This window comes from Papaver somniferum, chromosome 11 (genome assembly GCF_003573695.1).
Source record: "Papaver somniferum cultivar HN1 chromosome 11, ASM357369v1, whole genome shotgun sequence".
NCBI lineage: Eukaryota > Viridiplantae > Streptophyta > Magnoliopsida > Ranunculales > Papaveraceae > Papaver > Papaver somniferum.
In genome coordinates this window covers 129251271-129278048 of record NC_039368.1, presented here as the reverse complement: position 1 = coordinate 129278048, position 26778 = coordinate 129251271, and the positions used below count along the sequence as shown (strand labels likewise).

At 36.7% G+C, this 26778-nt stretch overlaps 1 protein-coding gene and 1 pseudogene across 1 annotated transcript; one reads left to right on the top strand and one right to left on the bottom strand.

Annotated features, from left to right (window-relative positions):
• Positions 1-1028: 1028 nt before the first annotated feature.
• LOC113325139 lies at positions 1029-5262 on the bottom strand (annotated as a pseudogene).
• A 789-nt stretch (positions 5263-6051) lies between these two features.
• Positions 6052-6420, top strand: LOC113325138 (glycine-rich protein 23-like). Its single transcript, XM_026573359.1, has one exon. It carries the CDS (start codon positions 6052-6054, stop codon positions 6418-6420), a length of 369 nt encoding a protein of 122 aa, XP_026429144.1.
• Positions 6421-26778: the final 20358 nt, after the last annotated feature.

Here is a 26778-nt window from a genome sequence, read left to right as displayed (position 1 = left end):
TTTAGTCATGTAACTACTATATAAATAGTGGGAGAGGCATTGTGAATCAGTAAGATATGTTAGCTAGCAAAGGCTAAGCCTTGAGACATCGAAGTCCTCAATGGTGAGCCAATTGCAGCCCAGGTACGGATGAGCTTTCTTTTCCTTTTTCTTTTTTTTTGTGCAACAATATTGGATTGTTGCATTACATCTTTGTGTTTATTATGTTTCTGATCCTTTGAGTTTGCCGAACGGTTTGATGCATCCCAAACCTTTAATACAAAAGGGGACACGATAAGAGATAGAGAGAAAAGAAGAATAACTCCTGTTACAAAATGCCTTAAGAATAATGCCTTAAGAATCGAGGAATGGGCATACATTGATGCAAGGCTGAGTACTTTATAGATGAAGTTGATTCACATTGCCAAACATAATCCAAAGAAATTAAAAGCCGGAAATTTGGGTGTGTGACACTATACCAAGTTGAATTTTCCATATAAAGATTTATCCAAGACATCTATGTCCTACACACTCTCTCTTAAATAAGATTCGTGTACCTGACCCAAATTGGTATTATCCTTAGAGCATCTCCAATGCATGGGATAAAGGTCTTTAAATTGAATGACACTTAAAACTGCTTGCACCAAATTTCTATCTCCAACAGAAGGGTCAAGGTCATAGAGATACATGACCTGTCTAAGTGGGGGTAATAGAACAAGACATTCTCTATGACCTTGGGTCTTAATGCCCAGTGCCCCATCATCATTTTCATTGTCTCTAAATTCAAATAAAATTTGGATTATACCTTGGAGGTTGGAGATCAACTTAAGGTAAAAAAATTTACATTTATCTTATTTTTTTTGTCCTTTAGCAATGACCCACACATAAATGTGTTAATAAGACCTCATGAAGGATGACCTTGACCCTTTGCGTTGGAGATGCTCTTGTTAGCAACACAGTTTCTACTGTTGATCTTGGAACTTGAACAAACTTGAACAACTAAATTGGCCAAGTGCTATAATTTTGGGGACTGAATAAACAAGAAACCCTTGCAAAATCACAATCATATTTATAGACTTCGTATAAAGTTTCAAAAGAGTTCACAAAATATGTGTAACTATAGCAAGACACTATTATAGCACTAACAGTGTTTTCTGAACTAAACTGTAAATCACAAACACTAAGGTACAAAATGTAATCTGCGTTTACTCTCTTTACTTCGCCCAGGCAACTGCATCAATCTCTGCTTGTGCACTTCTGTTTAACTCCAACCTTTTGCCAAGAGCAATTCGACGTTCCATTATTGCTGGATCTTCATTCAACAATCCTGATAATTGCTTTTTCTGCAATCAAAATATTTTACAGTGATATCAATTAAAAGAATCTTTCACCATAGAAACAAATGGCACACTTGCAAGAATTAAGATCAGATGGGTGATTCTGACTAAGATTTGAAGAATTAAAAATACAACAGATAACCATCAGTACTTACATCCTTAGATCCCAATTCTGTGAAGAAATGATCGAGTAGTGAGCGTTTGGCCTCACGGACTTGACAATAAACAATGGATTTAGGAATAGAGTTTCGCAAACTCCCACATACCATGTTGACATAAGACAAGACATTTGATCCTATTGAGTTTCACAAGACAAGAAAGTAAAACACAAGATGAGTACTGACAAGAACTTAATATTTCTATTGCAACAAGGACAAGTATATGAAGCTACAAAATGCACACTAAGTAATTTAAGCGTTCCTAATTTCAGCATAATTAAGCAAAATTGATGACGAGATAATGGATATGTGTTAGTTACCTATCCGGCGAAGATATGAATCATTATATCGATCAAAAATTGAATGTGTGGGATTTCCGCCTTTCTCAATATCTTGTGGAAGCTTTCGGAAGAAATCAACAGTGAGGTAACTAGACTCCATGTCAACCAATTTCAGAGTTGCTTTCTTACTTTCATCCCTCATTCTTTCCAAGGATTCAACAGCTGCATTGGTAACCTCCACTCTGAGACCAGGGTACTGCTTTAGCTCCTGCATACAACATTAACAAAAATGATAAGTTTCTACAATTCTTAATGCTCTGAACTAAAATATTACATATAGAAGAGACACAGTCAACCTCTTAATGATATATAAGTTCATTGCGAGGATGAAGAAACAGGAATCAGCCTTATGCACAAGGTCCTTCAGTAAACTATGAACCTGTAATCATAACAACAGAACTTATAAGCAGACGTTCAATGGTGCATCAGGAAATAGGCAGTGAGTTAAAGTAACGCATACCGCGTCAACTCCTGCCTCTGCAGAACCTCTGATAGTAATTAGAGAAGATTCAATGAGACGGCGATATCCTTGTTCAGGAGCGATAAGATGTGGTTGGTAACCATCTGCTTCAGTAATCAGCTTTCTTACGTTCTCCATAGCGAGTTGCTTGTCAAATTGCAATCTTTTTAAAGCTGCAGGAAGTTCATTGTCGAAAACATTGTAGATTTATCACCACCTGGGCGTCTACAGAAAAAGCAAATATCAAACAAAAGATAAGTACAATTTTAAAAAGATAAAAATGATGTGCACTGTACAGTCCTGAGAAAATTCAAAAACCCAGAAAATTAAAGGCCAACTACAGCTACATACATGCCGTCAAGATGTTCTTTGTAAATTCCATCAAAAAGACGACAAATCTCCATAATTGAGTACAATTTACCCTGCAAAAAACCACAATTAGTGAATTAGGCCAAAAGACGGCAAGTCTCCACAACTGAGTTCATGTTTGCTCATAAGTGCATATTGAAGACTAAAGACAATGGACTCTGAATGGAAGACTGATATTTAAGCTAGACTTACTCCAGCATCAGTAGCAACAGGCTTGCCAAAACGACTCAATTCCACCTCTAGTTCAGCAATACTTTTATTAATTAGCGACTGGAGGCCTGGGATGCGAGACTTGATTACAGTTTCCAAGTGCTGCAAAATCGACCATTATGCATCAATTTGAGTATGAAATAAACCAAAGCTCAAGATAACTAAATATAATTTTATGAATAGCCAGACAACACAAGAAAAGAAAATCATGTGATCGTCCCTCTGCTCTGTTCCATAACAAACATGCATGAAAATACAGAAGAAGAAAAGAAAAGTTACCTTCGAAAGCATCTTTCCTAGATGCTCAGAACCCATTCTATGAGAAACATGCCTGTACTCAGGAGTACTTGCAAAATACTCCGGCTCTCTGCGACGAGCAGCGATCATGTCAACACTCTTGTTAATATCAGCTTGGGAGCGGTTAACAACACCAATCCAAGGGAACTGTAGGCGATATGATTTGCCTTCCAATATCTGGAGAACCCAAAGAATGTCAGTCAAGACATCACCCTCTCAACCAATATATAAACTTCAAATTCTTAACCACTACACTGAATCATATATTCATATTCAGAACATATCTTCCACTATTAATGAAAGAACAAGCATATATCCGACAATAGGACAAATTTTCAGATGATCACTAAGAACTGTGGGGAAATAATCAACTTACATCAACAGCATCGGTGCCCTTGTCCATGAGATCAATCTTTGTCAAGACTCCAAATGTTCTTTCCCCTAAGAAATGAAAAGTCATATATTAAGCGTAAGGAACTGCCAAAATGGAGCTTACTTGAACATGAAATTGTGATAAGCTGTATCAGATAAGGGGATCTCTAAAGTGTTCCTGGAATCTGGACCAAATGGAGTAACAAAAGCTCACCTTTCGGGTCAACATCACGAGAAATTTTGATAGCATCAGAGGTAGCCAAATCTTGATTGGCAGGTGAAACTGCTAGAATTAAACAATTGGGCTGCAGGGTAAAGGAGAACGAAATCAAATTAAAGAACAAATCTCTTTATTAGTTATTAGTGACCAAACCATTGTCTAATAAAAAGGTCCCCAATATGTAGGAAATCACAGTCTAATAACCAAACCATGGTCACTAATAAATAGGTTCCACAATATGTGGGAATCATAGCCTAGTGACCAAACCATACAAACTTACATTTACTGTAAACCATCCATGAAGGACGGTGATACCTTCACTAGGTTTGGAATAATACTTATGACTCTATATTCCATACCAAATTGTGTGGAAAAGAAACATGAACATTATATTACCTCTACAAAATGATGTGTTTCAAAAATTTACTCCCGGTATACTTGTTTCATATGAATATAAGGGATTTCTGGTCAAGGGTTTTACAAATGTCAGTGGCACAGCTAACTTTAGATACCTACATTCCATTCTAGAAATCATGTACTGAATAGGTAACAGATCCAATGCCTAGAGCTTATAAAAGACGAACAGGGACCAGAATATCTTATAAAGTTCATATAAACACAAAAATATACACAAAAGAACTTCGGCACTGTAATAAGATTAGTTTATGGGTTATAGGATATAGGATATACCTTCTCAATAAATGAGCGAACCATGTTCTCAATGTCTGCAACAATGCTATCAGATTGACCATCTACAGTCCCAGGTTTACCAGTCAGTCAGTTTCATTATAAGAAAATAAGTTGAATCATAGTACATCATCGATTACAGAAAGAGGACTGCAAGCATCAATCCACAACTGAAACCTAAAGAAAAGGTAAATGAAACTTACCAATGGCAAATTTTGTCAATCCAGGAAGATGGATCAGGGTCAAATTCACAACTGTGAAGGTTCAAAAAACAACATCAGAGATGAGCCAGATGACCAAAGAAGCAACAGCTACAAACTCATAATCATTTTAGGTATTCAGATTTAAGGCCCTACTTTACACAGAAGAATAAAAACAAGGGCACACTTGTATCTGAATCTTACCATTTGGAGAGTAAATACTAAGATGAATAGGAACACTAGAAATTCCCTTGCCACGCCCTGTCTCTCTATCAGTCTCATCACCAATCTCCTTCCTCACAGCGGCTAACACACACAACAACAAACCGTTAATCATGAATAGATAATCATAAATTCTACCAAACAATGCTTATCCTATTCTACCAAATAATAAAGACATATTATAACTAATTAGATACAAAATTGATGGACCAACATTCTGATAAACCTTCAAAACTTGAGAGTGGGTCCATCGCTTCACTTTTATCAAATGTTATCAGAGATAGTGAACAGACATAATGTTGCGTAACAAATTTTAAATGCAACCCTTGTGCAGCATATTTAAGAAAATCAACAGTTATAAATGAAGACAGGAAATTGCTACTCGTACGAATATTTAATAGATCATCCATTGTAAGACGTAACTCCACAAAAAAATACATCACATACTCAAATCAAATCTATCCAATGTAGAATCAGTTGATAATAGATAACAGTAGCGCTCAAGAATCAAAACACGGGTCAATAACAAATATGCTATCATATAGTGTGAAACCAGTCCCGAATGCATTCCGCTATTGAGAAAAACTCCTTGGTAGGTCGAGGAAAGTGAACCAATACATATTTAGCTAGTACTATTATGAAAATCGTTATTTAGAGCTTTTTGGTATTAATCCCAAGCTAGTATAAATTGTCATTTAACAAGTCGGCGATCTAATGGTCCATAAACATTTTAGCAAACACTACATGGGCACTCAGAAAATAAGAGTAAGGAACCTTGTATTTATGTGTTGACAGTCAGGTTCCTGTCAGGTTTTTACACCATGCTTTTATCAGAGAATACACAAAAGATAAAAACCAGTTCCAAAATTCATCCATTTAATCAACCATCATTTCAGTAATCTCGGAGTACTAAACTAAAGACAAAAGACACCAACAAAAGCAATTAAAACTGGTTATAATTACATGGACAGTATCAAAACTATACGTCCTAGCATTCAAGAATCGGATCCATAACAGTAAAGAGGTTTACCTTAATTTGTCGAAAATGATGGCCATATACATGGAACTAGAAAACCAAACTGCTCTTCAATCACCCATTTGCTCCTCCACCAAAATTTTACTCTCGGTAGTTCCACTTCCTTCACCGTTAATTGATTTACATACCCATATTCTCCTTGCCATCTCTTGATAATTTTGAAATGCATATTATCAAAAACCCTCAGATATGTGGTGGATTAGGTGGCGGTGGTGGAGGACTAAGAGGTGGTGCGGAAATTGGAGATGGTGTTGGATTGCAGTTGGGGTCGAATGGAAGTATTGGTGGTGGTGGTGGTTTCCAATCGGATCTAAAACTTAACGGATGTATAATCTTATTTTCACATATAAGACGGTGGTGTTGCAGATGTAATGACGTTAGTTGTGGTGGAGACGATAGAGTTGATGGTGGTAGTGGTGGTGGCAACAGAAATCGTGGTGACGGTGGGAACGATGAAGATGGTGGTGGTAGGAGCGTAGAATATGGTGGTGGGAGCGATCAGATTTATTTCTGTTATAAGAGTGGAAGATGAACAGGGTTAGAGAGGAAGGCTAAATACGGAACTTTAGAAATTATGTTTTCCAAAATAATTTAAATAATGCCATCGGGGATATTATTAGGCCCGGGCCCAAAAAAGATAATATTCTTATTGTCAAGTTCACAATTAATTTTAGATACCGTGACACCCAAAATTATACGAAATTATTAGAATCAATAAATAACTCGTTATGCAGCCTAATTTTTCAGGGGTATAATTGGCAACGCAACTTGGATATAACATATCTAAAAATCAGCGCCTTAGAATTTTACAAACTTTATATCGTCGGAAATCTTTTTAAGAGAGCTACACAACGAGTACAAACAACAATATCAAAGTTTAAGTTTTTTGCGAAAATATCGGAGGCGATTATTCTTTTAAGCAAATTTTCAAAAATTTGGTACATAAACATTATGCAGCCACCAAAAATGATGCATAACACATTATGCAGACACAACAAAAGATGCATAAAACGTTATGTAACCATATTTTAATTCAATGCTTACAAAAATATGGTTGCATAATGCTTTATGCATCCATTTTCTCGACTACATAACATGTTATGCAGATATTATTGTAGGTGCATGACAAGTAATGCAGCTTTTTTTTTCGTTGGTTTCCATACTAATAAAAAAGCAGCTGCATAACGTGTTATGCTACCATTCTCTGGAATGCATAACAAGTTATGCAGTTATATTGTAAGTGCATGACAAGTTATGCAGTCTTTTTTTTGTTGGTTTCAATATTAATAAAAATGTTGCTGCACAACGTGTTATGCGACCATTTTCGCGACTGCATAACAAGTTATGCAACAAATTTTGTAGATGCATAACAAGTTATGCAACCGTATTCATATCTGCATAACAGATTATTCAACCATTATGAACCAAAGAAGCTTATAGTAAGGACGGTTACGACTTACGATACCCGATACGGTGAACCTTGAGGGTGGAGTCAAGTATCAAAACCTCAAGAACATGACGAAATAAAATGTGCCAAACATTGGTGTTAATTATGGTTGGCGTTATTGGTGTCTCCGGAAGCTAGTAGTTTTTTATTTTTATTAGACAAATTGTTCTCTAACGTAGGAATATCTATTATCTCTCTCTAGCTTTGGCTGCTGGCGTGGTGCACCACTATAATCTGGCTAAATCGTCTAATTTGTTTGAAACTTGATATAACATCATGAAAACTCATTTCTTCTTTCCTTTGCTAAATCGTCTTAACTAGCACCATCTTGAACCAGCACTAACATTTCCACCTCACAGCTCCATCTCAGTCAAGAGCCTACCCTGTAAATCAAAAGCAATATAGACCCATCTATCAACAGCACCCAGCTCTTCCCAGAATTGAAATCAAAACCCTAGCTTCTCATTCTGCAATTCAAATCTGGCCATAGTTTAACCAACTTCTTCAGATAAACAAGATCTCTAATTACCTCTTTAATCCACCATTCTTTCACAGCACTGATCTATTCAGAGTCAAGAACCTTTGTTACTATTATCTCAGATCCGTTACTGCCATTTCTTCAGCCAAATCTTCTTCACTGCAATACACAGCTAATTTGAATCATCTTTATTCTTATATCAACAGCAAATTCATCTCCATACCTTCATCTGTTCACACACCAGCTCAAAACAAACCTTATTTTCCTTCTTCTGAATTGAAACCATTTGCTTAAATATCTTCTAATTTGTTTGAAACTTGATAGTCTGCCATCGAACTTGATCTTCTAATTTGTTACCAATGCTAGGGTGAATTAGAGTGATTGAGATACCATGAAAAAAAAAAAAAAAAAAGTTATATATATAAAAAGAAAAAAAAAATTGAGACCAGACCATTAGATCAAACAGAATAAAACTAAATAAAGTCGACCACTGGAACCCTTGTATATGCCAGCTGTGTTGACCTAGAGTTAGGATTATTGACCACTGGTTCCCTTGTATATGCTGGTGAGTTGATATTAGTCAGACTAGTATCTCAGTCATTTAGGTTAGGTTCATCTTGGCAAAGGCCTTCAGACAGATATGGGAAACACCGTTCACTTAGTAAACATCAAAACCATCTATGTTTTTCTATATCCATCTTCTTGATCTATCCATGTGATTAGTTTTGACTCCGGATATTGATGTCCATAGTGCGACTATCTTAGTAGAGCTCTGTCACTTTATATGAATTTTAGTATGCTTGAGTGCAAACTCGTGTACAACAATTGGAATTTCGCATCAGGGTACTTCTTCATGTAGTCAATAAGTATGCCAACCAAGGAGATTCTTTAGTGCCTTCTAAGGTTCTGCGTAGATAGCTAAGGTCTGGAGTACAGGTTTTGTGGGTATATCTCTTGTAAGCCCTCCCGAGACTATAACTCGGCCACTAGGGACACCTAGGGGTTTAAAGGCTTATTGCATACGCTAAATGCATTCGACGATGCCTGCAACAGTGAGTTAGGATTTTATTTTGTAGTTTTGATTTGCTAGGGACTAGCAAATAATAAGTTTGGGGGTATTTGATAGACGCATTTATGTGTCTATTATAGCTCATTTGTATATATTGTTAGTGCTCGATATCGTACTTATTTGGTTATTTTATTTATTTGTAGGTGTTTTTGGAAGAATAAGGCTTTGTGGCGAAATTGGCTAAAAATGCGGCATTAGGATCTCCGTTGATAACTACCAGAAGCACCCCAGAAATACCCCGTAGGAACCCTGAAAAAGTGCAGAAAACATCCCAGAAGAATTGCTAAAGGCACCCCTAATTTGGATAAGGGGCACCCATTCAGGGCATGTACTAAAGGGACACCGGAACTGGATAGGGGGGGTCATCTTCATAATTCAAATACAAGTTTTGGCGGGAAAATGCATGCAGCGAAGAACAGTTTTGGAGATCGAATTCTGACGAGATTTTAGGAGATTCATTGGATGTATTTGGTACGTATGGACTCTAACTGACTGAACAGGCCTGGTACAATCGATTTTAACCCAACCAGTTGGGCTGGAATGATCGGGAGAAGCAATCAAAGTCCAAACAGGACACCTATGTTGTTGTTCACGTTCAAATATTTTGTGAGAAATTTTTGGGAGACTTTCATGCTGGATATACATGTATCTAGTTTTGTTCAAGTCACGAGAGAGTTTTGTGGCAATGGGATAGCTAACAGACGCGTACAGAAGAGAGAAGAAGATAGAAACCCGTAACTGGCAGAGAAGAGAAATAGGAGATTTCATCGGGATTTGATGACCCTGTTGAGTTATAAAAAGGTTGGGTCGAGTCATAAGAAGGGTTGGCAAGTTTAGGAGAGAGTTTAGAGTACAGGAGAGCCGAGGAGAAGCGATTACAGAGAAGACAGTGCTGCTGATGCTGCTGCCATTGAAGAGCTTCAAGAACACGAAGAACAGACTCACATAGTCAGTCGTTCTTCAGCAGTCTTAAATAACAAAACCAGTGTCGTTCTTTTACAGTAGTAAAGGCTTATCGTTTACAGCAGTCTTCAATAGCACTTACCCCTTTGTAACAGTGACGCTGTAACACTTCTACAGCGTTGCTAATTCCTGTTTCATCTTATATACATCAATAAAAACACATTTTTTAGCCATGAATTTATCTTGTGAGTGTGTTTTTGGGATGAGGAGATAAACCTATTAGCCGAGGCAACAGAGGAAGCCATTGTCCAAGATTAATTGGTATAATTCTATTTTTATTATTTATTTGCAATATTTTTTATATGATTATTTGCATGGAATTGAAATAGATAAATTGATTTTTATTGAGTAGTTGTGAATTATTTTGATGAAGCATGCTGGGTTTTTTAAAACTTTCGATGTTTCATACTATGTGATTACAATTATTACTTCAAAACATTATTATAGGCAAATATTAGAATCACTTGAAAAGGAAAAATTGCATGAATATTGAATAAAATTTATCATTTAATGGGACAATGGTGGAATCCAGAGTCTTGGTGTTTTTCTCTATAACTTTGAACAACTTTATTTAATTGTCTAGTTTAATTTAAATCTAAAAATTGTTTTCTTCACAAGTCTGAAAAGAACCTTTTTACTACTACTACAATCACATTTTGAAAAATCATCAAATTTTTGGCGCCGCTGCCGGGGATTTGTGTTTAGGTAGCATTTTTTTAGATTTATTTTTTATTTATTTTTTAGTATTATTTTTATTTGTTCCTTTTTACGTTTATTTTTATGTCTTTGATTTACAGGTTCGAAGTTGGATACTAAGGACTTGGAACAAAGCTTAAAGCTAAAAGAGAAGGAAAAAAAAGACATAATTTTTTAGGATTTAATTTTTATTATTATTATTATTATTTTTGTATATAGTTTTTATTTATTTATTTTTGTTTAGAAATTGTACATAGGGTTTTATTTTTCGTAATTTTTTGTAATTTTTAGACTTTTTTTTGGACTTTATTCTTTATTTTTGGACATTGGACTTTTTTTATACCCTACAGAAGGGTACTCTTAAATACAAACTGTGTGCAGGGAAGGACGATGATTACGATATCGTCTCGGCCCATCGGGTTCGTACATGACATATGAGTCGTGGCCCGAGTCGACTTCAACGGTTCATCCCCCGTCTGGTACGGGAGGTAAGTCCATCGAAACACTCGCGAATCTCCTGTAAGCGAGTTACTGTATTTCTTAAGGTGATTCATTGATTGAGGACGAATGTGGACTGTTTTTAAATTCCTAGTAAAGGGCAGGCCTGGCCTAAACAAGATAAGGGTTCGGATTTCATCACTGTTCCCTTCTTGCCCGTTTTAGGAAAACAAAACCTAACGCGAACCCAAGCTTAAAAATCTGATTAGAAAGAGACTTATAGGGTGTCGAGCTTGTTAGGAAATTTTTTCGAAGGATATTGGTTACCTTTTAAGCAATTTCAAAGTTCATGATGACTTCTGGGAGTTGAAACAAGCCGCCTTGTAACGCCGGTGAGGCCTTGGGTATCAAAGCTCCATTGAGCTTCCCTCGCCTCAGTTTCATCTCACATTAGCTCGGAATAGAAAATGAAGAAAAGAAAAAAAAGACAGAAACGGAATTTTATAAACTTGGGTTTGAGAATAATTTTTCCTAGAAAATGGGTGCGCGCCTTCAGATTTCTGGTTGTGGGTTTCACAGTGGGGGAAATCTGAAAAATGGGTCTCTCTGTAGTTTCCACTTTATAAAATTCCTCAAGGATATTTGTAGAGACCCATCAAAAGGAGGGATAGTTATTCGATTTCCACTTTTTTTAATCCGTAAAGAATATAGTGTTGAACACTAACATTACCCGATGCCCATGGCATTGTACTACTATGATATCGACAGGATTTATGGTAATTGAACACTAACAAATTTTAGGAGATAGATATAAAGAAAAAAACTAAAACGTTTATTAATCGTAACAATTAATATAATGAAATTGGTTTTTTTCTCAATCAACAAATTTCAATTCATTCAAATCAAAATAACGATTACATTACAAAAAAATTTCCCGGAAATAAGAAGGTTATATTAAGAGATAACAGGCATAGCCTGGAAGTTCAAAAGTTACATAAAGAGGGCACAAAGGCTAAGGAGTAACATATGCAAGACAAATTCCCAGTGGTTTAACACTAAGCTTGTTTTACTAGAATAATAAAAAACTCTGCCAATCTCTGCATATTCCCAAAAACCCGATTGTTTCTTTCTTTCCAAAGATTTTATACAATCGTGTGATGAGTTACAGCCCAAAGTGTTTTGCATCTTCCCTTAAGAAAATTACAATCCCATGCAATGAAGAGCTGCAAAACTGTCCACGGAAAAGTCCATGAAATATGAAAGCTAGGACTTTATGAAGTACTCTCAAACTTGGAACAAAAATGAACAGTGGATCAATAAATGGTATGCGGTTACGCGCTCGTTATTTCAGAAAACACACTGATTAGATTCCGTTCGCTTACAAGATTAAGAAAAAAAATCAAAATACATATAAAAAACATCAAAATAAACAAAACCCTGATATAAATAAGGATATCAACTACAAGTATATCGTGAAGAGAAAGAGTAATTAACCACATAAATACCCAATTTCTGATTATGTATAAGGGAGAGACGACCATTTGATTTGTTTGTATTTTTCCATGATAAGATTGTATTCTTCCATGATAATATGCTCCTGAATGGAAGGAGTATTTTTTCTATTTTTCCTATAAACTTGTAGATCCAAACGAACTTGGATGCCACAAATCCTTAGGGTATGGATTCAAAGCTATTCCGTGTTGAATTGTTAATGTTTTTGAATCGAGAGTAGCAAGCCACGAACGGGCAATAATAAAAAATTGGTATTAATAAACTATTGAAATACTATAAAATTTTGGATCCAATAAAAATAAATACTTTAAAATAGGTATTAAGAGAAAAACTGAAGTAATTTGAAACAAAAAGATCACATACTACTAGATGCTAACAAAAAAAAAAACAGACTGAAAATACCTAAAAAACTAAAAGGTCAAAGTAGTTCCCAGTGATAAGAGGGGACCCTTAAGGAGGAGGCGAAACATCCATAGTCATCTCAGAGAATCATAGGCTTGAGTTATATCTAACTTCAATCCCACATTTCCACCTCTTCTTTTTTATCTCCAATTCATTTACCAGTTCAGACGCTAGAACAATCTTCTCATGAATTCCTCTCCCTTTAATGAAAGCTCATTGTTGTTTAGATACCACTTTTTCCACTACACCCTCCATCCTTGTACTTATAATTCTGGTGATTATCTTGAAACAAAAATTAGCAAGACCAAATTGGTCTGAACTGATCATCTCTTCTTGCACCTTGCATCTTGGGTAACAAAAATAGGAAATTTGAGTTCATTCCTTTATGTATGAATTTACAGTCCCAACAATATTGTATTTCCTTGACTAAATCTTGATAAATAATATCCCAGGCATACTTCTAAAAGCTTCCAGGAAATCCATCAGGTCCAGGTGAGCTATTTACATTCATACTAAAGACTACATTCTTGATTTCCATTATTGAAGGAGTAGCATCTAACATATATTATCCTCTTCAGTAATCACCTTAAGAATCACATCAAAAATCTTCTCATCCATATTCACTGGTTGGGCTTCAAATTTCTTTTGAAAATGATATACCAAAATATCAGCTATTTGTTTTTGCTCTATAATAACATTTCCATTATTATCCTCCAATTCTACTATGTTGTTATGAGATTTTCTAATCTTCATTGTAGCATGGAAAAAAGCAGTGTTATCTCCACCATCTTGTACCCATTGTACTCTAGATTTATATCTCATTAATTCATTATATTGTTGAGCAACCATTTCATGCTTCCCTCTAGCTGTAACAAGATTATTTAACAGAGTGATATTCTCAGGCTGAGCATCAGATAATAAAGAAACAATCATAACTTCCTCTTCAGTTTGCTTGATTTTTACTCTTAAAACCCCAAAAACTTCCCAATTCCAAAGTTTAACACAATTTTTAAATCTTTTCAACTTGGATATAAACACAAAATTGGGTTACCTTCACATTCTTCTTCCCAAGACTCCTTGATTAACTTGAAAAATTTAGCATGTGTAGTCCTTACATTCTGATATCTAAAAGGTACATTTGTTGGTTTTGGAGTTACAATTGTACTGCCCATGAGTGGTCCATGATCATATAATCCTCTTACTCCCACCTTATAGCTCCAACCTTCATATAAATCTAACCATTTTAGATTGAAAAAAGCTTTATCCAAATCACATAAAAATATTTTCTTTCCCACTCTATTATTGCACATGAAAATTCAAGTTCTATTTGCTTGTATAAGTTCACAGGATTCTAAACAATTTCTAAAATATGTCATTGCTTGCTTGTTGGGACTCCTACCTCTAATATTTCCTCACAACTTAAGACCACATTAAAATCTCCAAGAACTATCCAGGGAAAATTGAAAGCACTAATTCTTTGTAATTTTTCATATAAATCTTTTCTATCAGCTGCGTGAATTCCAGTTTTTAAAACATCTCCCACTTTCACTGTAATTGTCTGTCTTGTAATTGAAACAAAGAAGTATGAAGTAAAGAAGACTGCCAAAATAACCAAATATTACCTTTACAAGTATCGGTTGAATTATGAATCAACATTTGACTTATTCCAGGTAATCTCGAAGTCTTAATATTATTACCATTTGCCTTTATTTTTGGTTCAGCAACCCAAAGTAGAGAGGGATTAAATTGTTCACTAAACTATGTAATTTATCTCTGGCTCTTAATCTTTTCAAGCCCCTGAGATTCCAATATAGAACTCTCATTGAGAAGAATTTTATTGAGAAGATGTAGCACTTCTCCCTCCTTTATTTTTAACTAAAATTCTAGGAGCTTGCTTTCTAGTAGTGATGAGAGATATACCGGGATTATTTTTTGATATTTCAGCTTCCCTTGAATTATTCACCTTACTAGCTTGCGTTTTAATATTAGTCTTATCCTTGTTCGGCAGCCCTGAACATTCTTCCACTACATCCACTAAAGTTTGAAATTTACTTGCAGAAGCACAAGAAACCATGTCTTCTATAGTTTTATTCTTTGAATGTACCGCAGAAGAAATTTGAAGAATATTCTACATAGATAGCTGAGGGAATTCCACAATAGAATCAACATTACCATTAAAATCTATTTCTCCTTCTTCTAAAACAGAATTGTGAATATCTTCCCTATTGTTTTTACAACTCTCAATTGGAGAGACCTCATCTTGTACAAAATTTTGTAAAACATGATATTTTCCTGAATTTCCACTGCCAGAACTTGTACCATCATTATGGTTTTTATTCCATTGAAGGAAGAATAGTATCCACAATATTATCTTCTGTTAATAATTCATTCTCACAGATCCTTTGTTACTGTGTTTTAGGAGTGAAACAAATATCAAAATCAATGTATTTTTGGGGATTCTTCTCCTTAAGTTCCAAACTTTCCTTGGTACTACATTATGAACTTCACCAATGGTATCATTCTGTTCATTCATCTTTTATTGCACTCTACATTCTGTAACTAAGTGTCCCACCACTTTATAGTGATTACAGAAGATAGGAATTTTTGGTATTTGTACCTCTTGTTCAAAACTTTCATACTTTAACTAAGATTTGATTAGGGTTCTTATTTGCTAAATCCACTTCAACTAAAACACTGGCATAATAACCTACTTCTCTTTTAAGACTTGTGTCATCTACTTTTATATCCCTTCCAATAGCATCACCCAGAGATATAAGAATTTTTTCTTTCCAATACTCAATTGCTAATCCAGGAAAATCTGCCCACACAAAAGCTGTAGTAGTTTTCTAAGCAGCAGGATTAAAATTTGGTTCCCAAAGCCTTAATTTAAGAATTTGAGCCTCTACTTTCCAAAATCCATTCCAAATGTATTTCATATTTAACTCATTTGCTAGTTTAATGATGAAAAAACCTTTTCCAAGAGGAATTAGTTGATAGTTACCTGATTTTTTCCACTGTTTCCTCAAGGATTCTTCTGCAGTAGCAAATTTCAGTTTGACAAAATCTAGTCGCCCATTTAAACTAAAATTCCATTCAGTGAGACTCTCATCAATATCTTCATCTGGTATGTATAGAGATGGAACCACAATAGAAACTTCACCTTCAACTCTCTTCTCTCTCTGATCAGAGAAAAAACTAAAATTAGGGTTCTTCAAAATCGACCCATCGATGATGAAAAACAAAAAATCTTTCTAGTTATCCACCAAAATATGTTTTCAGGTGATTTTTAGATTCAGACCAGGATCAGAGTATAACGAACACCAATCATTGAAATCAAAAACAATGTTTCCACCTGAATCAAATGAAGAAATCAAATTATGGAACAGAAAACGAAGAAAAATTTCACTGAGTTCGTCGCCCGATTTGCAGAGCGTGACTGAGCCCCTCCTGCAAAATTTTTCCCTTCAAACCGAAACATTTAAGAACCTTAAACACAAATCGAGTTAGATAGACATGAATGATACACAAGGTACATAGATCATCGAAATACTTGCTCAAGTTTAGAGACATACCTTTTTAGAAGAATCCGATCGAATTCTACAACGTTACCAAACATTCAAATTCATACCCAACATAATATATGTGTGCCCCAATTCTTGTGCTTCCCTCACCGTATACACAATAGGGCATTTCTTGGTGAGGAAGCACTTTCAGCAAAATCAAGTTGTGTTGAGGTGAACAATGTCTTGCTCACCATGACACCAAGAAAGAGTTTCTTTCCAACTACTTTTGCATTCAACAAAGTTGAGAAACATCCAAGAATCTATTTTACAAGTTTTTCAAAGGACTTTAGAGAGATACACAAAAATTTGAGTCCCTGATGTCTCATTTTAAAACTTAATAAAAACAGCGTCTGCAAATAATGTTTAGTACTGCGCAGGGAAACTCTTTTGGTGTAATAAGAAATCATGTCATGTTTACAACAGTAAACAAAAAAATTATCATGACATAGTGTATCAGGAATTGACCAATGAACTGATTCATGCTTTGAGGTGATACCGTCAGATGACTGAGATTTAAACTCCTCTTGTAATACGTTTAGTTTACTACAACCAAGTGGATTACACAGAGGAGGAGCATTGCTCTCACTAATTAGTAAATCAATATCAACCTCTACATTAGTATTATTTATCATAACTTGATTTAGCTTGTCAAAAGTGGTAGGCTTCTAAAAGGTCCTAAAAATTATCCCCGGCCACAAACTTGGTGGGCCCGGAGATATGTATGAAAATTAAGCGTGATAAAACGCGGGCCTACAGTAATACCGCAAGTGCACGGTCGTCAGTTGTAGCTCGTGCAAGTACGGGTCGATCCACAGAGATCGGGTGTGTTTTGGAAGTTTCTAGCTAATTGGGTCCCTAAATTGCTGTTGGGCTTTGAATACCCTTTGAAATGGGTTGAACTGAGCCTGGGCTCAGTTGGTCTTTGAAGTGTAAATGGGCTTGTGATTGCAGTTGGCTTTGGCCTTATTCCTAAGAATGAACTGGGCTTAGTCTTTTGAGTTAGGCTTTTGGGTTAAGCCCACAGTTGAATGGTTTGGGCTTTGGTTTGATCTGGGCCTGTGGTCTTTCAACAATTTACAATGGGCTTTTGTTTTGGTCTTCTGGTGAGCTCAAGTTGTGCTCTGGGCTTTTGGGCTCAATGGGATTGAGCTAACATTGGACTGTGGGCTTTGGGGAGGAAGCAGCAGCTGCACAAGCAGTGCAAGTAGTAGCAGCAGCAGAACAATGCAGGGCAGTGGAAGGAGACAGCTGCAGGGCAAAAGCAACAGCAACAGCAGCTGCAGCAGCAGGGGAGAAATGGCAGCACTAAGTAGCAGGAGAAGAAGTGGCAGCAGCACAAGGAAGCAGCAACAGCAGGGTTGCAGGGCAAATGGGGTGCAGCAGCAGCTGCACAAGCAGTGCACAGCAGCACAAGGCCAAGAAAAGAAAGCAGAGCTGGCAGTGAAGCAAAAACAAATGAAGAAAAACAATGCAGCAGTGCAAGGCAAGTGAGAAAGAAAGGATGGCAGTGAACAAAACAGTGATGACAATAAAGAAAACAAGCAGAGAACAATGCAAGAACTAAACAAAGCAAATACTAGACAGCAAAGAAAAATAACAAAACAAACCAAGGCCTAAGGCCAAGGGAAGGGATGTGGAGAAGCTAACAGAGCAAAGCTAAGGCATTCTTCTAGAGTGGGAAGAGAACTAGCTTGCTCATTGTCACTAGTGAGCACTAGTTTCTCCCCACTACTCAATCAACACAATGCACCTAAGCATACAAAAGGAATGGCAAGATAATCAGCTTGCTATGAGCACTGATTTCTTCCATTACTCAATCAGTTCAATGCTTCAAAGGTATCTAGCCTAGCATTCCATCAAACTAACAGCAGTGAACTAAACATTAACATTACACAAACATCAACAGGAGCCTCAAGCATTAACAGTGAATAACATTAACCTAAACAGGATACTAACACTAACAGAGACTCACAAAACAGTGAAAGATTAAATCATTAACAAAACATGAAACAGCACACACATTGAAATTAAACATCAAAACAGGAAATTATCATACAAAAATTAAACATTAGTATCAAAACAGAATTAAACATAAGAACATTAAACTATAAAAACCCTAAAATTGAACAGTTAAAATAAAGATTGGAATTAAACTAAAAATTAAACCTAATTGGTAACTTGGCTAGTCCAAGAACACCCCCAAATTGCTCTACACACTCTCTATTTATAGCATACAATTACCCAAATTTTTCAAACCCTAAAATTAGAAATTAGGTATTTTTCAATTCCGAAATTGCTCACCAAATTCGCTGAATTGGTGGTGACCCATGCCTCTTTTCTTCCCTCTCGGTCCTTCTCTGCCTCCAATTGCGTCAATTTCTCCCTAATTCGAGGTGTTTTATCAACCCTCACCTAGGTCAGTTGGTGAGAGGAGTTAAAGCAACTCGGCTAGGGGGATGGTGTGGTGTCGGGTGATGATGGTGAAGACGTGATGGCGCTGCAGAGGTGAGGTGGTAGAGATGGTGGAGCAGGTGGTGGACATGGTGTTCGGTGGAGTTGCAGACGAGGGTCGGGAGAAAGAAGAAGAAAGAAGGAGGAGAAAACGATTTGGGTTAGGGTAAATAGGTTAGGGTTCTAGAGTGTTGAGCGGATCCATCGAGTCTTGATGTTCTGTGACTCTGAGCTGCGAGATGCGAAGATGGTAGGTAGATCGGACGGTGATGCGGAGGCAAGCGAGGAGCGACCGTCGGATGAAGGGATACAACGAAACGAACGGTGCTAGATTAGGTTAGGTGTTGTAGTGTAAGGCGGAGATATCAAACTTTGATGAACAGCAAGGGAGCAACCGTTGGATTCAACTACCATCTAATCTGAAGGCTTGGAATTTCAGCGCTGTGGTGCTTGGCAGAGACTTCCGATTTTGATGCTCTATGAAGGAGCGACCGTCGGATGCTTCTGAGAACTGATCTGATGGATGAGAACGGAGGCGTTTTTGTGTGTAGAAAATGAGGTTGTGCGCACCATTCTTCGCGGCTTCCTTGCGTGATTTCTCCCGGCTTTTCACTACTTTTCTGCTCTTTTTGCTCCGCAAGTCATCCAGACTTTATTTATTACCTAAAAATGCAAAATTAATTAATAAAAATATTTATTCTTGAAAACAATGAAAATACAGAATATGGGATAAAATGTAGAATTAATGCACAAAAGATGAGTTAAATGCCAACAAAAAGGGATAAATATATACAATATTTGGCACTCATCAAATACCCCCAAACCTGAATTTTACTTGTCCTCAAGTAAAACAAAACTAAGGAAATCCTAACTATACCACTGTCGCTGGTCTCTCGAATGCATTTAGCGTATGCACTAAGCCTTTTAAACCACTAAGTGTCCCTAGTGGACGAGTTGAAGTCTCGTGAAGGTTTGCTTAGAACGTACCTACAAAGTTCTAGGTCAAAATATAAGCTCAGATTCCATCAAATGTGACATGTGCAAAACAGTTTAAGCTCACAGCAAAATGGAGATGTCAATCTAGCTATCGAAGGCACAATCCTAGCACTGATAACAAAAAAAAACATGTGATAAGAGTGTAAAGTGTATCTACACATGTGTAAAGAAAGATCTGAAGTCATGACTACTAATCACCAAGAGATAGTTTCTCAGGCTAAGAACTGAGGTCGAAATCTAGCTAGCTGTCCGGACTTTACGAGAATTGTGAATGAGTTGGAGGTATTTCACAATTACTCGCGTTGTACATCAATGGCATACACCCTTCCTTGCTTATTACAAAAAAAAACAACAAAAGATGACAAATTACATGACTCTTATTTACATTGACTATTCTCTTTTTATTTTTGGAACAAGAGATGATGGAATTGATAAATACTTGATTTTTTTGTATTTTTCTGATATTTTTTTTATTTTTTTTATTTTTTTTATTTTACAAGGAAACACTTTTGATACATATACAAAAGGAAACAAAAGATTACATGACACTTTGCAAGAGGTAGCCCTTTTTGATGCACCCAGTTAAATTCGATGGTTGTCTTTCTTAATGTAACCTCCACCTTCTATCCCAACCAACCAAAGAACAAGCTAGTCAAGTTTCGTTCAGTATTCTAAAGTGATTGGCAATCGTAACTTCCTATCCAACACCTTGAAGATCGAGGCCATACATGTATTGGTAGATCGTGCGCGTGCAAATTTCTTATCACTATGTGAATTGTGCTAGAATCAGGGTGCCTAAATATCTAGACTAAGACTCCTAATAAAAATACATATTTGCACAAGAGTCAACATTTCAAGGTAAATGAGCTCCATTTTTTATGATTTTCATTTTTTAATTTTTTTTTTTTTTTTTGAATTTTCAATTTTTTTTTTGGAATTTTTCAATTTTTTCAAAAAGAAGAAGGAGTTCGTTTTCAATTATAGCAATTATCATGGTATCTACTCTATACCCCCAAACCTAAACTAAACATTGTCCTCAATGTTTCAAAATATGGAAAGAATTAAAAACAATATATGGAAAGGGACATGCTGAGTAGAGTAAAAGGAGAGAGAATACCCGATTTCGGCGAAAGCAGAATTAAAACTCCGTTATTCAAGGCAAAAATCCAACATATTTCAGCCGAGATCATATTGGATTAGCAAAATATATACAAAAGGAACAAAAGGGTTTTTAAAATTTTATCTACTGGATTATATACAAAAAATTCACACACTACACAAAAGTCTAAAGAGTTGAGGATCAACCCAAAAGAAAAAGTGTAGAGACAAGAAAGTTTCAAAACACTAAAATTGGACTTAAATGGGAGTGAGAGTGAAAAACCGAATGAATCACCCCTAAACCAAATTTTCAACAGGTTTACTTTTAAGCACAAAATCTTTTAATTTTAAGGGTTCAGGATTCAAAAGGTCTAACTCATAATGGACTGTTTTCGGGATGGGCAAACATGCAATTTCCAACTGTGGCTCTTTAAAAGTGTTATATTTTGAAGCAAAATAGTCCAAGAGGACTTGGGAAGCACACAGTTCCAATCCTAGATTAGGAATTTTCAGAAAAATTGGTTTACAAATTGTACAAACCAAATCTAGGTTGGGTGGAAGGCCATCAGATTGTGACTTAGGTAGAAGAATAGGCATATCATTATCAATCAAATCAAAATCTTCTAACTCATCTACACATGTCACATCATGCTCACAATCATCAATCACATTGGCAAGATCACAATCAGAATTATCAACATCATCAACAGATTTATTTTCGTGTATCGGCACATCAGGGGAAACATCACATGGAATACTAGAAGAAATATCATGCATTAAGGTCGGGGCAGAGAAGCCTAATGTATTTGAACCCAAAGGTTCCATAACATTTTCAGTATAGACATGTTCTTCTAACATAACATCATAATCATCATCATCATCATGATAGGAATTTTGCAATCTAGGATAATTTTCAATCCTAAGGTCGGAGCTATTACAAGAATAAAACTCTAATTCATGAGGGTGACTCATATCATGTGGTGTTGTTCCTGTTTCCCTAACGGATTCCCATTGATGGGTTTTTCTGCAATCTCGGCTAAAAAATTCCATGCATCATCCACAGATTTATCAATAAACTCACCATTACACATAGACTCAACCATGGTTCGAGATTTAAAGTCTAGTCCCTCATAGAGGATGACGACAAGTCTCCACTTCTCAATTCCATGGTGCGGACATTCACTCAACAAATCATTAAAACGTTCAAAATAGTGAAAAACAGTTTCCTCATCCAATTGGACAAAACAATTGATACTTTGACGAATAGCGATGGTCCTATGATGTGGAAAAAATTTTTGGAAAAATTGATTAGTGAGTTGTTCCCAAGTGGTGATTGATTGTGGTCTCAAACCGTAAAACCATGTTTTGGCCCTTTCCTTTAAAGAAAATGTAAACAAACGCAATTTCAGAGAGTCTTCGGACATATGATCAGGTTGCATAGTCCGACAAATTTGTTCAAACTCTCTTACATGAGTATAGGGGTTCTCAGAATCGAACCCTCGAAATATAGGAAGTATTTGTATCATGCTTGCATTTATTTTAAAAGGGTTATTGGTTTGAGGTAATACAATACATGATAATGGAATTTGTATTGATGGATACATGTATTCATGGAGAGCACGAGGTTGGCCCATTTTGAAATTACACAAAGCCCACTATTTGGTTTTAATGGGTTTTCGAAAATTTGGTTTTTTATGGGAAAATTTTTGAAAAAGAAAATTTGGTTTAAAAATGGGAGCAAAGTAGAAATTTGGTTTTAAAATTGGGAGCAAAAGATTTTTTTTTTTTTTTTTTTTTTAAATAATAAAAAGAAGAAAATAAAATTTGGTTTTTGAAATGGGAGCAAGCCCACTGTTTGTCCTCTAATGGAATGGAAGGAAGGCTGCGGCTCAAGAAACACTAAGTTTTAATTTTGAAAGTTTAATTTGGCCCAGTTGGTTAAGGCCCGACGTTTGTTTTAAAACTTTGGTTTCGAGGTCCACTTTTGAGTGGAATACAAGTCCACAATCAGTTATAAGCTCAGCTGGGTTTAAACCCAGAGTCCAAAATACAAGTCCAATGGAAGAATTTAAACAAGCCCACACAAAATAAATACAAGCCCACAAATTAAACAACAAGCCCAAAAATAATTAATTACAAACCCAAAATAGAAAAATAAAAAGCCCAAAAAAATTGGGTTAATTATTACAAGCCCACAATTAAAGAAATTCGGAAGCCCACAGGTTGGGTTCTCTCAATGGAATGGGTTTAGGCTTACCTTTTTAGCACAGCCCAGCTGCTCTGATATTGTTGCAAAAACCCAGTGGGGTTTTGGTTCTTTTCCTTGGTGGCGTCCCAGCAGAGGAAGAACAGGTTCAGAACAGCAGGTCCAACAGCAAATGAAGTGAAGCAGATGCAGATGCAAATGTTATGCAGTGAAATGCAAAAATAGCCAATAAAACAACAAGAAAAACACAGCACCAATCCCCGGCAGCGGCGCCAAAAACTTGGTAGGCTTCTAAAAGGTCCTAAAAATTATCCCCGGCCACAAACTTGGTGGGCCCGGAGATATGTATGAAAATTAAGCGTGATAAAACGCGGGCCTACAGTAATACCGCAAGTGCACGGTCGTCAGTTGTAGCTCGTGCAAGTACGGGTCGATCCACAGAGATCGGGTGTGTTTTGGAAGTTTCTAGCTAATTGGGTCCCTAAATTGCTGTTGGGCTTTGAATACCCTTTGAAATGGGTTGAACTGAGCTTGGGCTCAGTTGGTCTTTGAAGTGTAAATGGGCTTGTGATTGCAGTTGGCTTTGGCCTTATTCCTAAGAATGAACTGGGCTTAGTCTTTTGAGTTAGGCTTTTGGGTTAAGCCCACAGTTGAATGGTTTGGGCTTTGGTTTGATCTGGGCCTGTGGTCTTTCAACAATTTACAATGGGCTTTTGTTTTGGTCTTCTGGTGAGCTCAAGTTGTGCTCTGGGCTTTTGGGCTCAATGGGATTGAGCTAACATTGGACTGTGGGCTTTGGGGAGGAAGCAGCAGCTGCACAAGCAGTGCAAGTAGTAGCAGCAGCAGAACAATGCAGGGCAGTGGAAGGAGACAGCTGCAGGGCAAAAGCAACAGCAACAGCAGCTGCAGCAGCAGGGGAGAAATGGCAGCACTAAGTAGCAGGAGAAGAAGTGGCAGCAGCACAAGGAAGCAGCAACAGCAGGGTTGCAGGGCAAATGGGGTGCAGCAGCAGCTGCACAAGCAGTGCACAGCAGCACAAGGCCAAGAAAAGAAAGCAGAGCTGGCAGTGAAGCAAAAACAAATGAAGAAAAACAATGCAGCAGTGCAAGGCAAGTGAGAAAGAAAGGATGGCAGTGAACAAAACAGTGATGACAATAAAGAAAACAAGCAGAGAACAATGCAAGAACTAAACAAAGCAAATACTAGACAGCAAAGAAAAATAACAAAACAAACCAAGGCCTAAGGCCAAGGGCAGGGATGTGGAGAAGCTAACAGAGCAAAGCTAAGGCATTCTTCTAGAGTGGGAAGAGAACTAGCTTGCTCATTGTCACTAGTGAGCACTAGTTTCTCCCCACTACTCAATCAACACAATGCACCTAAGCATACAAAAGGAATGGCAAGATAATCAGCTTGCTATGAGCACTGATTTCTTCCATTACTCAATCAGTTCAATGCTTCAAAGGTATCTAGCCTAGCATTCCATCAAACTAACAGCAGTGAACTAAACATTAACATTACACAAACATCAACAGGAGCCTCAAGCATTAACAGTGAATAACATTAACCTAAACAGGATACTAACACTAACAGAGACTCACAAAACAGTGAAAGATTAAATCATTAACAAAACATGAAACATCACACACATTGAAATTAAACATCAAAACAGGAAATTATCATACAAAAATTAAACATTAGTATCAAAACAGAATTAAACATAAGAACATTAAACTATAAAAACCCTAAAATTGAACAGTTAAAATAAAGATTGGAATTAAACTAAAAATTAAACCTAATTGGTAACTTGGCTAGTCCAAGAACACCCCCAAATTGCTCTACACACTCTCTATTTATAGCATACAATTACCCAAATTTTTCAAACCCTAAAATTAGAAATTAGGTATTTTTCAATTCCGAAATTGCTCACCAAATTCGCTGAATTGGTGGTGACCCATGCCTCTTTTCTTCCCTCTCGGTCCTTCTCTGCCTCCAATTGCGTCAATTTCTCCCTAATTCGAGGTGTTTTATCAACCCTCACCTAGGTCAGTTGGTGAGAGGAGTTAAAGCAACTCGGCTAGGGGGATGGTGTGGTGTCGGGTGATGATGGTGAAGACGTGATGGCGCTGCAGAGGTGAGGTGGTAGAGATGGTGGAGCAGGTGGTGGACATGGTGTTCGGTGGAGTTGCAGACGAGGGTCGGGAGAAAGAAGAAGAAAGAAGGAGGAGAAAACGATTTGGGTTAGGGTAAATAGGTTAGGGTTCTAGAGTGTTGAGCGGATCCATCGAGTCTTGATGTTATGTGACTCTGAGCTGCGAGATGCGAAGATGGTAGGTAGATCGGACGGTGATGCGGAGGCAAGCGAGGAGCGACCGTCGGATGAAGGGATACAACGAAACGAACGGTGCTAGATTAGGTTAGGTGTTGTAGTGTAAGGCGGAGATATCAAACTTTGATGAACATCAAGGGAGCAACCGTTGGATTCAACTACCATCTAATCTGAAGGCTTGGAATTTCAGCGCTGTGGTGCTTGGCAGAGACTTCAGATTTTGATGCTCTATGAAGGAGCGACCGTCGGATGCTTCTGAGAACTGATCTGATGGCTGAGAACGGAGTCGTTTTTGTGTGTAGAAAATGAGGTTGTGCGCACCATTCTTCGCGGCTTCCTTGCGTGATTTCTCCCGGCTTTTCACTACTTTTCTGCTCTTTTTGCTCCGCAAGTCATCCAGACTTTATTTATTACCTAAAAATGCAAAATTAATTAATAAAAATATTTATTCTTGAAAACAATGAAAATACAGAATATGGGATAAAATGTAGAATTAATGCACAAAAGATGAGTTAAATGCCAACAAAAAGGGATAAATATATACAATATTTGGCACTCATCAAAAAGATTCTTGTTCTTTCTGGAGGTATAACTCAACATCAAGAGATAATCTTTCAAGTTTCTCGTCAAGCCCTAAAAACACTTCAAGGGATTTTAAACCTGGACGAGGTTTAGATAGAATTTTTTTTACATATTTTATTAAACCATTCATGGAAGAAAATTATGAAATACCTGGATCTGGTGGTACATTTATTGAGATAGCAGTTATGTCCATATCAGATCGCTACAAACACAGACTTGTAAGGTCTTTCATGTGTTTGCCTTCTATGATACCAACTGAAAAAGCGGGGGTCTAACAACCACACCCAACAATTCATTTGGAAATCAAAGAGGACTTACTCCAATAAACTTTCTAGAGAATCAACTAGACAGTCAGACTCAATCTAGATAAAAGTATATCAAAAAGTTTAATATCTCTAACTCTTAATTCAATCCTCAATCAGCAAATAGAAATATGCGAGCTTGATTGAATATAAGAGGAGTTAACTTGAACGGTACCAAAGACCAATGTTCAAGTGTCAATCAATGTAAATCAACAACCAAAGGTTGGATATTCTAATTGATTGATCTAAACGCACAACCTGTGATATTTCAATTATATAACAAAATATAATGTGGAAAAGAAATAACACAGACGCCAGAATTTTGTTAACGAGGAAACCGCAAATGCAGAAAAACCCCGGG

Bases quoted from the DNA above. Each gene is read 5' to 3' on its own strand.
- LOC113325138 (XM_026573359.1), top strand. From the start codon at position 6,052: ATGCATATTATCAAAAACCCTCAGATATGTGGTGGATTAGGTGGCGGT.